Source organism: Chelonia mydas, chromosome 21 (assembly GCF_015237465.2).
Source record: "Chelonia mydas isolate rCheMyd1 chromosome 21, rCheMyd1.pri.v2, whole genome shotgun sequence".
Taxonomy (NCBI): domain Eukaryota; kingdom Metazoa; phylum Chordata; order Testudines; family Cheloniidae; genus Chelonia; species Chelonia mydas.
The window spans coordinates 4,908,839-4,923,145 of record NC_051261.2 but is presented as its reverse complement, the minus strand read 5'-3'; the positions used below and the strand labels follow the sequence as shown (position 1 = coordinate 4,923,145).

Sequence of the window (14,307 nt, the reverse complement as noted above, 5' to 3'; positions counted from 1 at the left end):
TGACCTGCTGGGTGACTCTTGGACAAATCATTGCATTGCTCTGTACCTCAGTTTCCCTTCCAACCCTTTATCTGTCTTGCTTATTTAGAATGTAAACTCTCTGAGGCCGGTATTGTTTCCAATTATTGTATAGTGCCCAGCATGATGGGGCCGTAATCTCAGCTGGAGCCTCTGGGCAGTGCCATATTTCAAATAATATTAATGGAAAAGGCCACCTTTATGCAGCCTGAAATTAATCCTTAGCAAAACACAGAGAGGTGCAATTAAATCCGACTCCGATCTAAAGCCCTGCAAGTCAAAGGGGTGCCCCGGTGGATCAGCTTGCAGCATCCAGGCCTAAGACATTTATCAAGGAATAATATGTGCATTGTGGACAGCAGATAATCAACCATTAAGAGGGTGTGAGAGTTTAATTCAGGGGAAGGATTTTTTGAACATATGATACATGTTTTTCACTTGCTCTGAATCCATTTGCTGAAAGAAAGAGAGTGTGCAAGCAAGCAAAGAATAAGAAACATCTTTTACTTATGCTATTTCTACGGGAAAGCAACTTCTCAGAGGGCAGTACATTCCTTTCTTTGTCCAGGCAGTTAACTGAGCCAGACACAGTTGCCAATGGAATAAACAGTCCATTGTTTCAAGAATACAACAGAAAAGCTGGGTTCAATTCTCAGCTCTTTTTACGGACAGTATTTACAGATCTGTTTGTAAAAAAAGAAAACAAAATTTAAAATCAATAGTTTTTGTATTTTTACATGACTTCAGTGCTGGTGAAAAGGGCCTGATTGACAGAACTTGAAATTTAAATTTAAATCCTTCTTGCTAAGCATACTATGAGTCAGGCACAAAGCAGCCCTTCGCCACATCCTAGACACCTGTGTGTCTCAGTCTTGACAAGGAATGGCAATAACATTTAGTAGCGAGAGGGTATGTCAGTTTTCCAGGCCTATTAGTCTTCAGCCCCAGTGCTGAAGCTGCCAAGAATGGAGTCTGTTAATGCCAATGGTGATGGTGTGTCCTCTACTCACTGTACTACGAGTCCCCTACTCATTGTATACGGGCCACCAATACATGGATCATATAGCAATGTCTCTGGTCAACCACCAACCTGGGCTTCATTGGAATCCGTGACATAGAGGTGAAAGCCTCTGAGCCAGCCAGTCCCCTTTCTTCAATTAAATTTCTTTTCCCTTTACATATACGTGCTCCCCCATCCCGCAAGGCTGTGCCCAGGACAGGGCTGTAGCTGCTATAATAATACTGGTCCCACTGATAGAGGCTCCAGGTGACATGCTTATAGAGGTCTCTACCTGCAGCTAGCCAAACTGTGGCTTGCTCAGTCAGGAGACTAGGAGCCACAAAGGCTACAGGCAGCAAATGTTCACGGGGACTGGCTCCATCCTACAAAGTGAATCCAGACATAAGTAGGTCTGTTGGACTTCACTCTTTACTGAATGATATGTGACTCCTGACCCACGCAGAATGGGCTTGGCTTAAACCACTTTTTCCAAGAGAACAATCTCAAGCTCATGAGGAGGTAGAGATTGCTCCTGGCCTTAAAACTTCGTGCTTGCTGAGAGGCCTTTTCTTTGTTCTTGAAAGTGAAAATCTTTCCCCTGTATGTTTTGTTTGTTTGTTTGTTTTAGTACAACCCCCTATTACTAGGGAAGGCCAAACATCAAAAGCAGGACTGAGGTTTCTTTCCTGTATGACAATTTTTTCGATTCTTTTAGGAAGTCTTTGATATCTACATATTTCCAAGGCCTCATGTTGGGTAACAATGCCAGCTCCTTCCACATGGCTTGACAGTACTGTTGCAAGCACTTGGAGTGGGGTGCGTTATCTAGAGCAGTGTCATATGCTCTTGTACACCCACACACGGATTGATCACTCCCTTCACCTTCAACTAATGCCTCCAGTCTATGGGAGCCAGACACCAGAGGGTTCACTGCAAAACAACTACACATATGCTGTGGGGGGAGGGAATAGTAATTCAACTCCAAGTCTATTCACATCTCAGCACCAAACTACACCTGGAAAGCTTTACATACAAGTTCCACAAGAGCATTAAACATTGAGAGGTTATAAAGCACAAGAAGGGTCATTCACTTACTCATGTTGCTGAGAGAGGAAAAGGCTGCACTTAAATACAAAGATGAGGCTAAACCAAACCATCACAGCGAAAGACATTACAGCTTCGGAGGTGATGGTAATCAGAACCCAGATCCATATATTGTAATGGGCCCAAGCCCCTGCTGGAATTTGGAGTTGTTTGTAATCTGGATCCAGGTTTTTCTGGCTTGAGCCCATATCTCATTAGAAGCAATTCAGTTGCTATATGACACTTTTTTTTTTTTTTTTTTAAATATAACAATGAGAGCACAGAACCAGAGGGGTGGTAAATGGGTGGGACTTGCAGTTTTGGGGCATTCACTTTTGTAGTTCAGAGGATAGTAAGGGAAGGCCATTTCCCCACTTTTTGGAAGTGTCTCTTACGCAGACAGCACCTGATTCTCCACTTGGAGGCCTGGAAGCTAGGTTAATAGCATGTGTCTTTAACAAGAGACAGTAAAATGCTCCATTGGCTCATGAAGGATTAAGCCCTCTCCCTGCTCCCTTCCCTTCCAAGTAAAATCAGTATCAAGCCAATTTCTTACAAAGCTGACATAGCTCTGAATTTCCAAATATCGTCCCCACCCCTTGCTTGGGTGGTTTGACTGCTGATCACATCCCATTCTCTTCTGCTAAAGGAAGAGCAAAGAACCCTAGCCCACAACCCTAGCCCTGTATTAGCCCCTAGAAGCACCTTGGTAGGATAGTTCAACACCGTACAGCACAGTGCTACATTAGCTCTGGGGTTTAGTGTGCTTTAGAGTGGGACTTTGGAGTTCTTCAGATAAAAAAGGGTTACATTTTCCCAGCCATCCAAGGGATAATCTCTCCCTTACCCCCTGCTCCTGTCTCTTCTCCCCCACCCCCCACCCCCGCTTCAAACCATGATAATAAGGCAGTCACCCTGGCACGTTTCACAATTCAGTGTCAGCAACAATGTGCTGCTTGGCTGAATGTCCATTTTTTGAGGATGCCTGTCCAGTCCCATTCTTCTGAGCCCCTCTGTTGTGATTTGGCTTCTCCTGAGGCTCGGACTGCTCTTGGGAGGCCACGGTGACCACTGTGTTTCCCTGGCTACCGTTGTCAGTGTAGTAGAGGTCTTCATCCTAAATGGGTACATAGATAACAAATGCAGAGTTAGCAAAAGGAAAGGATGAACAGCAACCAGCTTAGATGCCAAGCAGGAGCTGCAAGGCTGTGAACACCTTCATGGCGCATAATAGCAGCAGGCATGGATACCAGCTTCTGTCAACAGGAAGGAGGTAGGATACAGGCCTTAACTGTGGCATTGCAGTACTAAGGGTTAGGCCCAGTCAGGGAGTTATTTCTTCTCAATGACCTAAAAAGCAGAACACGCTGGTTTTTGTGCTGTTCAGATAAACAGGCCCAGGCTCTGCCTTCCTTGGGAGTTTGCACACCCAGCCCTGGTTTCTCCAGCTCTCTTTTCCACATGGGTCAGGCAGGAAACATTTGGTTTATATCCTTTCTTATCTTCAGCCTGCAACTCAGATAAGCAGCTTTCAGTAATGAGATAGCAGGGGCTTAAGCCACACATTCTTACAACTTAAATTTGGTCCCCTGTGGTGGTCTACACACACACATATTATTACCATCCAACTGTCAAGTGCATTAAGAAGCAGGGGCAGGTTTCACCTGCCTCTGAAGCAGAAGGTTACGAGACAGCGTTGTAGACCAGACTAGATGGACCACTGCTCTTGTTCTGCTGTGACAGCTCTGAAGGCCCTAAATGCAGCAGATCTGACAGTAAGGCCAGCAAGAGCCAGGGACATGGGGCTGTATGTGAAGTACACTTGACAATAGAGTGTATCAGGAAGGAGATGCAGGCTGACAGGGTCTGAGGCCCTCTATTTGCCCACAAAGCCATGTACAGCATAGGCAGCAGGAGGACAAACTTCCCACCCACAGAGTCCCCTCCCAATATGCCTCAGTCCTGCCCTGGAATGGACATCTCTTACACATAAGTGGAGTTCAGGATCTATGGCCCAATTTACTTTTTGGCTTCTTTGCTGAACCATCAACTGTGGTGATGGTGGTGTTTGTGATGGAGACACCTGTCCACTGGAAACTGGATTAAGACCCCCAGGCTTATTTAACATAGGGAACATCAAATCACCGTTAGATACCAGTGACTTTCAGTCACTGCCAAGCTGGGCCAGGAGGTTGGATCCAGTGCCCTAGAGGTGACAAGCTCTGTATCCTGTTACCAAGCCCCTGATCATATCATCTACTACACATGCACTGTCATTTGCATTCATGCATTTGGCAGCATCCGTCCCAGAATACTGAACTTTATTAGCCTCCCACTGTATAACTGCACATGTGCAACTAGATGAATATGCTCTGACTGCACTTCATAGAAATATTCAAGTCTCCATAAATCAGTGATAAAGAAGAAACCCCCGGAACTCAGCAAAATCTGTAAGAGGAAAAATATGTATAGGAAAATATTTTCTTTCTTTCTTGATGTTCTTTATTATCCCCATTTGTTAAGCGGGGGAAACAACCTTTATTACAGCATAGATACAAGTTAGATGTATACTTTGATTTTTAAATGTAATGATTGCAGAAAAGTATTTCATTTTCAGTGGCAAATTCACATGCTTTCAGAGTCTCTGGAGGAGTCTTCCCAGGTGAGTTCTTACCGCCAGGCAAAAGAAAGTGTTAGATCTAGAAGTGACAGGGAGCAAAGGATAGTGATCCCCAAATGAACGGTCAGAGAATATTTAATATTAGAGAGGAAGAGAGATTTCCTTTCACTCTTCATGCTTTGGGGTCTAGCACAGCTGTTTATGCCTCTCTTATCTCCCCATTCACCACACTCAGGCTGGGTCAGTCACAGGCTCACCACGTTTTCAGTTTCCCTGTCGGCCTGCCTGTAGTGGCACTCAGAGCAACAAGCCGTCTTGTCACACTATTCATAAGCTACAGGCAACTTGTACAGAACATAAGCTGAGCCTCTCTCGCCCCCCAAACAGAGACTGTTAGTGGCACTTAGAGGTCTTTGGCAGTGGGTCACTCCCTTAGAGAGCTTGTGAATCTGTTGCATTCCCTCCTCCGCATTCCTCCTGTATTTTGGTTTCTCTCTACTTCTTGTTTTGCCAGCTATAAGCACTAACCAGCCTCTCTCCCCTGGGGCTCCAACTCCGTCGTTTCATAAGGAAGTATCCAGCCAAACTCAGAGACGCCAGCAAGAGTCCAGATGTGACCAAGGCAATCAGTGTCTTCCGGGGACTGTTCTGGTGAAGTCCAGGACTCTCCAGTGTATGGGATTTTATTCCAAGCTGGAAATATACCAAACAGAGCCAAGAGTCTCATAAACAGGAAATTTGTGCATGCACAACATCTGCTGAGAGCACTCCATATTTTAAAGACACAACTTTGTCTTCCACCCCAGTTCTTTATATATACAAACACACACACACACAGGGCTTGACCCATCTCCCAAGGAAACCAATGGAAACTCATTCGCTTCAGTGGGAGTTGAATCAGAGCTTTAGAGCCAGGCTGAAAGCCCCACAAGCCCAAGATTCTCCTTCTCCAGGTCAGCTACAGCACAGGCCAAAGCAGTGCAAGCTTTCCCCACACTGCCCCACCACTGTGCCTTACCCGTGACCTGCAGGCACCAACTCTAGGGGAAAGAAATCCACAGGGCATTCAGTCCTTGGCCCCTCTGCTGAGACTGACAACTTTTATTGGAATTGGAAAAGGTTCAGAAAGGGGCAACAAAAATGACTGGGGTATAGAACGGTTTCCATAAGAGGAGAGATTAATAAGACGGGGACTTTTCAGCTTGGAAAAGAGACGACTAAGGGGGGATATGATAGAGGTCTATAAAGTCATGAGTGGAATAGAGAAAGTAAATAAGGAAGTGTTATTTACTCCTTCTCATAATACAAGAACAAGGGGCCACCAAATGAAATTAATAGGTAGCAGGTTTAAAACAAACACAAGAAAGTATTTTTTCACGCAACGCTCTGTCAACCTCTGGAACTCCTTGCCAGAGGGTGTTGTGAAGGCCAGTACTATAACGGGGTCCAAAAGGGAGCTAGATAGATTCGTAGAAGATAGGTCCATCAGTGGCTATTAGCCAGGATGGGCAGGAATGGTGTTCCTAGCCACTGTTTGCCAGAAGCTGGGATTGGGTGACAGGGGATGGATCACTCGATGATTACCTGTTCTGTTCATTCCCTTTGGGGCACCTGCCATTGGCCACTGAGGACAGGATACTGGGCTTGATGGACTTTTGGTCTGACCCAGTATGGCAGTTCTTACGTTACGTTCTTATGTTCTGGATGAGAAGCAATGCAGAAGCACAGTTTTGTATAATTTTTATTCTCTCCATCTCCGGGGCCCTGGGTTGTGCACTCTGCAGAGCCTACACACCCAGGATTGAAGGATCGCACAGCTCACTTGCATTCTAAGCATCCTCCTCAGTACCCTGCGTTTAACTCCCCTAAAAAGAGTTTTCGCCCACATGAGAACGTTATGTCCTTGAGACGTAGAGCACAGATGCAATAACTTAGTTCCTGTTTAGCTGCTGGGTGCCATTTTTTACAGGCACCTGGAGTTCAACTTTACAAGGTAATGCGACCTCAGTGGTGTATAGGGAAGATTAATTAATGTCAGTATGGCACTTTGAAGAGTTATTATTGGGACCCAGGTCCTTTTAAAAAAAATACTACAGTACATTACTGTAATCATCCAAAGCACTGCAGCACACAGTAGTGACACCAGAGGACTCTGTGGTAATGGTTGTAGAATGCTATAGTGAGTGTGTGCATACACACACCCCCTGAATTTTCAGAAGTGAAAGGTGATTTTGGGTGCCCAACTTGAGACACATTACAAGGCCTTGATTTTCAGAGGGTGGGTGCACAGCTGTTTCTAAAAATCAGGCTCCTCTAAAGAGTCTCAGGTCAGACACCCAAAAATCACTAATTACTTTTGAATATTTAGCCCCCCCCCCCTCCCCCTTTTTTTCTTTTTTAAAAGGGATACACTGGCAATGGGTACTTCATACATATTTTGAAGTAAATAAAGTAATAAGAGATTCTGCTGCTGGGCTTAGAAAACACTTGATAGTGACTTCAGAAAGTTCATGGTCTTCCCAGAGGGAAAAGTGCTGAAGTGATTCTGGTTCCAGGATCCCTAAACAGATGAGGCTTCTGTGTAGGTCTGCAAAGCCTCAGGAATTCCCTGTCAGAAGATTTCTACAGGATGAGTGTAGGGCTGCCATCTGTTCTGGTTTTCCCAGGAAATCAGTAAGGGTGCTCAGTATGCATTGCCAGCTGTCCAGTTTTATGGGGTCGGGATCATCCCAGAAATGTCCTGTTTTATGTACCTCAGAGGTGGCAACCCTAGACGATTGGTTCATTCAACATTTTGAGCCCCTTTTGTACCAACCTGTGTGTTGCAATAGAATATGGCAGCATTCTTTAAAGTGCCGCCTTGTTAGCATCAGAGGACCTACAACAGAGGTGGGCAATCTACGGCCCGCAGGCCGCACCCGGCCCATGGGACCGTCCTGCCCAGCCCTTGAGCTCCCGGCTGGGGAGACTAGCCCCCGGCCCCTCCCCCGCTGTTCCCCCTTCCCCGCAGTGATGCCGCCGCATGGGCAGTGCAGCTTGCGCCCGCCCACCTCCCAGGCTTTCCAATAAGCCAGTCCTGCCGCTCTGAGCGGCATGGTAAGGGGACGGGGAGCGGTTGGATAAGGGGCAGGAGGTCCCGGGGGGCAGTCAGGGGACAGGGAGCGGTTGGATGGGGCGGAGGTTCGGGGGTGGGGGGCGATCAGGGGATGGGGAGCAGGAGGCAGTTTGATAGGAGTGGGAGTCCCGGGGGGGGGCAGTCAGGGGACAAGGAGCGGGGGGGTTGGATGGGTCAGGGATTCTGAGGGGGGCAGTCAGGGGCAGGAAGTGGGAGGGGGCGGATAGGGTGCAGGGGCCAGGCTGTTCGGGGAGGCACAGCCTTCCCTACCCGGCCCTCCATACAGTTTCACAACCCCGATGTGGCCCTCGGGCCAAAATGTTTGCCCACCCCTGACCTACAAGGCACCATTGGGAGGTATATTATTCCTCATGTAACAGGGACATGAATCAGTGCTTAGATCAGAATCTGTTTAGAGCACAAAAACAATCTGATTAGTACAGACAGTGAAAGATCCCCTGTTTCTCCCCAAAACAGATACAGCCTAGCAAGCCTCCTCCACACATTGACCTCTGACCACCTCTAGGGAACAAAGGGGTTGATCTCTACAACCCATTGGTGTCTGTCTCCTCTGACTGCCAGCCAGGATGCCCATTAAAGTGGCATAGTGTTGATAGCTGGACTGAAACCATCTTATTTATAGTTGGTCATCAAATGCCCCTGAGATAGTAATAGTTTTCAGTTACCACCAACCTGGACTGGATTTGAACTATCAGTGAAAGACTACTTTATCCTAGCCCACGAAGCCATCCAGTCTCCCATGCTTAACTAGCTTAAAGCATTTACCTTAGTTAGATCAGACGTTGGATGTTGGAGGAGCTTTTCTATTGCATCTGCATCTGCAGTTTTCAAAACAGAAAGGTTGTGACACGAATGCCAACAAGTCAATACCTCCAGTTTATATCAGTATTGAAGAGACAAAAGAGAAGCTGTGAACTTCCCATTCATTCTGCAGGAAATGCTGTGACTCAATATAAGCCAAATAAATCTTTAGTTAAACTCACTTAATAGAGAAAGGAGAAGAACAGTTACAGAGCTGATATGTTCTCTGAGAATTCTGCTTTCTAGTCTGTGCTTTAGTGTTAGTTTTTCGAGCACATGTTCATATAACCCCCAGCTCTGCCTCCACAAACAAGTCATACATCCTCACAGTCCACCAACTGTTAACTTCCCTCTTTCCCACAGAAGCCCCCACTTTCCTTCCTATCCCCCATACACAGACACAGTGGTCACAACAAAATCCAGAGACATTGGTTCCACTAACCTTTACTGCCAGCCCGAATGAGCAGCATGCAGAAGGGATCCACCTCAGATTTGGCGAATTCAATGTGGCATGGCGGAGAAGAGACGAGATTGTCGCGTGCGGCTGTGTCACAAATCACCATACCTAAATTTGCTCCCTTTGTCTTTACAAAATTATTCTGCAAAATTCCCAGAAAGAAAGAGTTATTAAAAGAAACTGGACAAATCCACAAATGGTCTCCCTCAATGACATCTAAAACATATCACTAGCTTGTGTTATTATCATCATTTATATTGCAATAGTGCCTGCAGCCTTCTTACCAGATCTGGACCCCATTGTGCTAGGCATTGTACAAACATATAGCCAACACCAGTCTAACATCAGCTCAAACTGGGAAGCAGTCTGATCCAACAGACTGAGCAATGGACTGGGAGCCAGGGACCACAAACACCAATTCTTCCTCTTCTACCAACTTATGTGACCTTGAATGAGAAATTTCACTTCTCTGTGCCTGTTTTCCCATCTGCCAAATGGGAATTTTGATACTTACTCACCTCACAGAACAATTTTATGCTTGTAAAATAAATTTTAAATATTAACGAAATTTTAAAATTTTATTTTTACCAAGCCTAAATTTGGGGTCTAAGGTGCTTAGGTGTGTCCCTTTAAATCTCAGAATGAGAAAGAAGCCAAGGGAGGCTTTATTGTTTTGAAATTGCAGGCACTATCTGCCCCATTGTCATCAACTAGGAGAAGAGGGAAATAACAAAGAAAGACTGGCCTTCCTGTTTAGGAAATGTGTTTAGTATTTCTGATGTGTTGTTGATCAAAGACCGAGCAAAGAATAAAATCTTCTCACTTTTAGCATTAAAACGACATTTCTACTTAAAAACAATAGTGACTCTTGGGTGGAGGAAGGGAAAAATGGATTGCAGCTTTTTCCTCCTCTTGGCCAACATGAACACCAAACAGGATGGACCTTCTCCTGAAACCTGTGTACACACATACTCTGGATTGGGATCAGGGCTGGACTTTACTAAAACTGGGTCACCATTTCTTAAAATATTCTATCTTGGAGGGGGCTGGACAGCTCAGAGTGGCTGCTCAGCACTTTCTCAAATCAGGCCCCTCTGATGTGTGTCACACTGGGTACCCAAAAAATGGAGATGCCCAAAAATCACTAGGCCAGTGGTTCTGAAACATTTTCAGTGCATGACCCCATTTTTACCTATATTGCTTCCCGCAACCCCAAACAGCATGGAGGATGCCTTTTAAAAACGGTGTCTTCCATGCAGCATGACCTTGCATGCACCAGAGGTGGATTATGGTGTTGTGGGGTCCTGGGCCAGAGCAAGTGGGCTCCTCCTTCCACCTGCAGTCTCCCTAACCCCCCTGCCCCCGTGACTCCTGCCAGGGAAATGGGGTTAAGGCATGGGGTCTTGCTCCCCACCCCCGCAGCACTCCTGCCAGGAAGCAGGGTTGGGGTGTAGGGGTTTGCCCCACTCTGCCCGCCCGGCAACTCCGCTCCCTGGCAGGAGCACAGGCAGGCCGAGTGGGGCAAACCCCTGAACCCCAACCCCGCTCCCCGGCAGAAGTGCCGGGCAGGTGGAGGGGTCCAGGCACAAGGGCACCCATTTTTCTGGGGCCCCCCAGATGGCCAGGGCTCCTGGGCACAGGCCCCACTGGCCCAGTGGCTAATCTGCCACTAGCATGCACATACATGTGCAGGGTCATGCTGCATGGAAAGCTCCATTGTGTAGAGCAAAATAGTGTCCTTCATGCAGTGTGAACTTGCACATAAGGTATATGTGATGTCATGCTGTGTGGAGGACATCATTTTGTAAAATGCACACTTTGAATTGCCACAACCACATTTACTGATGGAGAAACCCACAGTTTTGGAACTGTTGCACTAGTCACTTTTAGAAAACATTGGCCTAGCTAAGCACCAAACAATAGAAAACCTCCCAGTCACACCAGTAAAACCATTTATACTGGCTTGTTGTGAAAACAGAAGGTTTAAAACAACCAGTTAGTACTATTTCCATATACAGTAGTTTGTTCTGGGGTTGGGGGACTGAGATTGGAGGAAAGACCTGTGTGTATTTACTTTTGTCTGCTGTGGAAAGAATGCTTGAGAGTGTTAGAGTTTCCTTTGCATTTAACAGAGACAGACGCCAGATTATTGCATGCATGCCTTGGGAAAGGCCAACAGGAAAAAGGAGAAACGATTCAGCCTCCTCTATATACTCTCCTCTCAGACAGTTATCTGGTTTCCAGGTTCAGCAGCTAACCCAGCTTGGAGATCAAATAGTTTTTTCCATGCAATGATTAGTTAAGGTGGAGGCATGAGGAGAGAGCCACCATGGGATAAGGGTATCTGAAAAAGCCATTGTTAAAACTGGGGTGGTTTAAAGCATTTCATATTTGGGGATTCCAAGTGTACAAGCAGTCAGATGCGACTTGCAGGAGTAGCTGGAATCCAAGGGCAGAGGACCTGTGTCAAACATACTCGGTGATTTGCCCAAGGTCACATGGGAAGTCTGTAGCAGATGCAGGAATTGAACCCTGAGTCCCAGTCCAGTGCCTTAACTTCAATACCATGCTCTAAAATTTATTTTTATTATTTAATTTTAATTTTTTTAGATTTTCCAGCATTTCAGTCATTCCCAAGGGTGAGCACAATTAACAGGACTCATTTACTAACTTACCTTTAACTGAATACACCCAATTTCTTGGACAGTGAATCTCCACCAGAATATAGAAATATACAAAACCTCACATCTGACAATGCTGTCTGTTTACTGCATCCGATGAAGTGAGCTGTTGCTCACGAAAGCTTATGCTCAAATAAATTGGTTAGTCTCTAAGGTGCCACAAGTACTCCTTTTCTTTTTGCCCACTAGATGGCATCTGTGTTTGTGGTCACTCGCTCCCATACCTTTCAACATGAATTGTTGCTAAAATACTTTCAGCATGAATATAAACAGGCAGAAATGCCAGTTAATAGGTAATTTACAAGGAAAAGTCAATAGAATAAGAATCTAGCTCCCCCCTCCCCAGTGATCTCAGTGTGGCTGGCTAATGGAGGTAAAGTTATTCACTGTAATTTCACACCAGTCGGCAGTCCCACAAGATTCTTTACCATCTAGCATTTGTCTCAGGTCTTCACCTGCTGCACAGTGAGTTTATTCCCCTGCAACTTCACCTTAGCTGATCCTTCCCCATTCATCTCATCTTAGTTTTACAAACAAATAATTGCGCTAACAGTGTCCAGCTGGACAAGTTCAAACAGACCTGGGTTACCCTTCAAAGCCATTGAACTGGGGCAGTGAGGCCCAGGTTCCACCGTGTCCCCCTTGTCTGACCCAATTTCCTCTCCATGCCAGCTGGCAGTAAGGGAAGAGGAGGATGGTGAGGCAGAGGAGATAACGTGTGCAGGACTGGAGTAGGTGTGTGTGTTTGTGAATAGTGATTTCCTGTTAAACAGGAGGAGACGAAAGAAGTTGAGGTGGCCCCAGGTTGCACCATGATGGAGAAGGACATGATTGAATTCCTTCTGGTGACTCTTGTTGTTGTCTCCGTTGTGCTTAGTCAGCAGCAAGCAGTTTGCACTCCCCGTGCCATGGGAACGGAGCACAAGCCGTAAATACAACACTAACACGCCAGGCACCATCAGCTTTGCTGGCCCCTTGTGGCTGCAAGGGGCCTTGCTGGCCCCTTGACATGATAGTAAGAACCTGCCCCCAAGACCTCACACTGTTCCCATGCGGCTTTAAAACAAGGGGCCACTCTGCCCACCTGCATAGTTGCTACTTACACATGTGTCGGGCTCATGGAGATGCAAGCAGATCACTCTGGGCTTCTTCACATGTTTAATATTCTGGCAAGCGATGGTGTAGGGCTAGAAAGTAAAACAAAATACTGCTGCATTTGTAAATTGCGTAGGTACAGAGAGACAGGTCAGGACACATGGCTGCATCCCTTAGGCAAGTCTTTGAAGCTCCTAGATAACAGGCGTCTTTCTATTTCTGTATACAGAATGGTTGGGATTATGATCCTCAAGCTCCACTGATTCCCAAACCCTGTTTTATCAAGGAGTTTTCCAGGCCACATCCTGTAATTACACTGCAGAAGATGGAGTGGGCAGGCAGTCTCTACGGAGCTGTTCTCTATATGGCCTGCATGTATCCAGGTTTCCTGCATCCTGGCCCCTAGGTACAGCCTAACTGCACTCGCTCTGCCGTCTGCAGCCTTTACTTAGATTCAGCCCATTATGATTCACATCCTTAGGGTGAGGTTGTTTGCTCTGCTCCCCAGCTGGTTGCTAGTCCTTAAAAACTCTGCAAAGAAAGGTTCCAATTCCACCTCTCTGGCAATTCTAGCCCTATAACATCTATTGCCAAAATAGTCCTATTGAACCTATCCCATGTAGCCTGCTTGTCTCAAGTTGAAAAGCGTCACTGTGGTAGTAGACATGCCTTCTGAAAAGCTGTTTTAATGGCAAACCTCACTGTATCAGGAAGGCAGGACAGAGCAAGTGGGAACAGACTGCACTGCAGCAGGGAAGATGTAGCCAAAGGACATGAGATCACCATGGCTGGAGATACTCCAGACTAAGCTAGAAATCCATCTGTCTGGGATGGTTTGAGGAGAGTGAGAACAATTCTGCAGCAATATCAGAGGCAGCCCACTAGAGGTTCCTTGCAGCCCAAAGAAATCTAGGATATGCAGTGCCCTACAAGCCGTTCCACTAGAAATGTGTTTGTATCAGTTGTGGAATCCCTTACAACACACTCGTCAATCCGAGAAGTGTGCTTTTTTCAAATGATCTGCCATATCCAGGCATTCTGGCAAGGGGTCCCATGAAAGACAGTGCCAACCGGTAACTCCTGGCAATTCTCTAATGCCTTCAGGGGGTCTCAGAACCATAAATGAATATAGCCTCACAGCACCCGAGGGATAGGGTAGTCTCATTATCCCCATTTCACAGAGAGGGGGAAGTGACCTGCCCAGTGTCACAAAGGGAGTTTTTGGGAGGGCCGGGAACAGAATCGAAGTCTCCTGACTCCCAGTCCTGTGCTCCAGCTACAAGGCTGTCCCGTGTCCCGTACGTGTGCAGCACTGGATCTGGTTTAACACAGCATGGTATGAACAAACCACAGCTTCTGAATAAAGTCTTCAGGAACAACATGCTGACCGTGATTCATCAAATGCATAGTCAAGCA

The 14,307-nt window shown here is 46.3% G+C and overlaps 1 protein-coding gene across 2 annotated transcripts in view; it reads right to left on the bottom strand.

Moving 5' to 3' along the window:
• Positions 1-501: 501 nt before the first annotated feature.
• CD34 (CD34 molecule) overlaps positions 502-14,307 on the bottom strand; it is a 32,181-nt gene continuing 18,375 nt past the window's right edge. For both annotated transcript variants that reach the window (XM_007071327.4, XM_043533513.1), the window contains exons 4-8: positions 12,900-12,983; positions 9,101-9,257; positions 8,623-8,675; positions 5,250-5,414; positions 502-3,218 (exon numbers count right to left, since the gene is read on the bottom strand). In XM_007071327.4, coding sequence (XP_007071389.2) covers positions 3,027-3,218; positions 5,250-5,414; positions 8,623-8,675; positions 9,101-9,257; positions 12,900-12,983 — 651 coding nt within the window. In that variant the 3' untranslated portion in view covers positions 502-3,026. The remainder of the gene's footprint in view (positions 3,219-5,249; positions 5,415-8,622; positions 8,676-9,100; positions 9,258-12,899; positions 12,984-14,307) is intronic.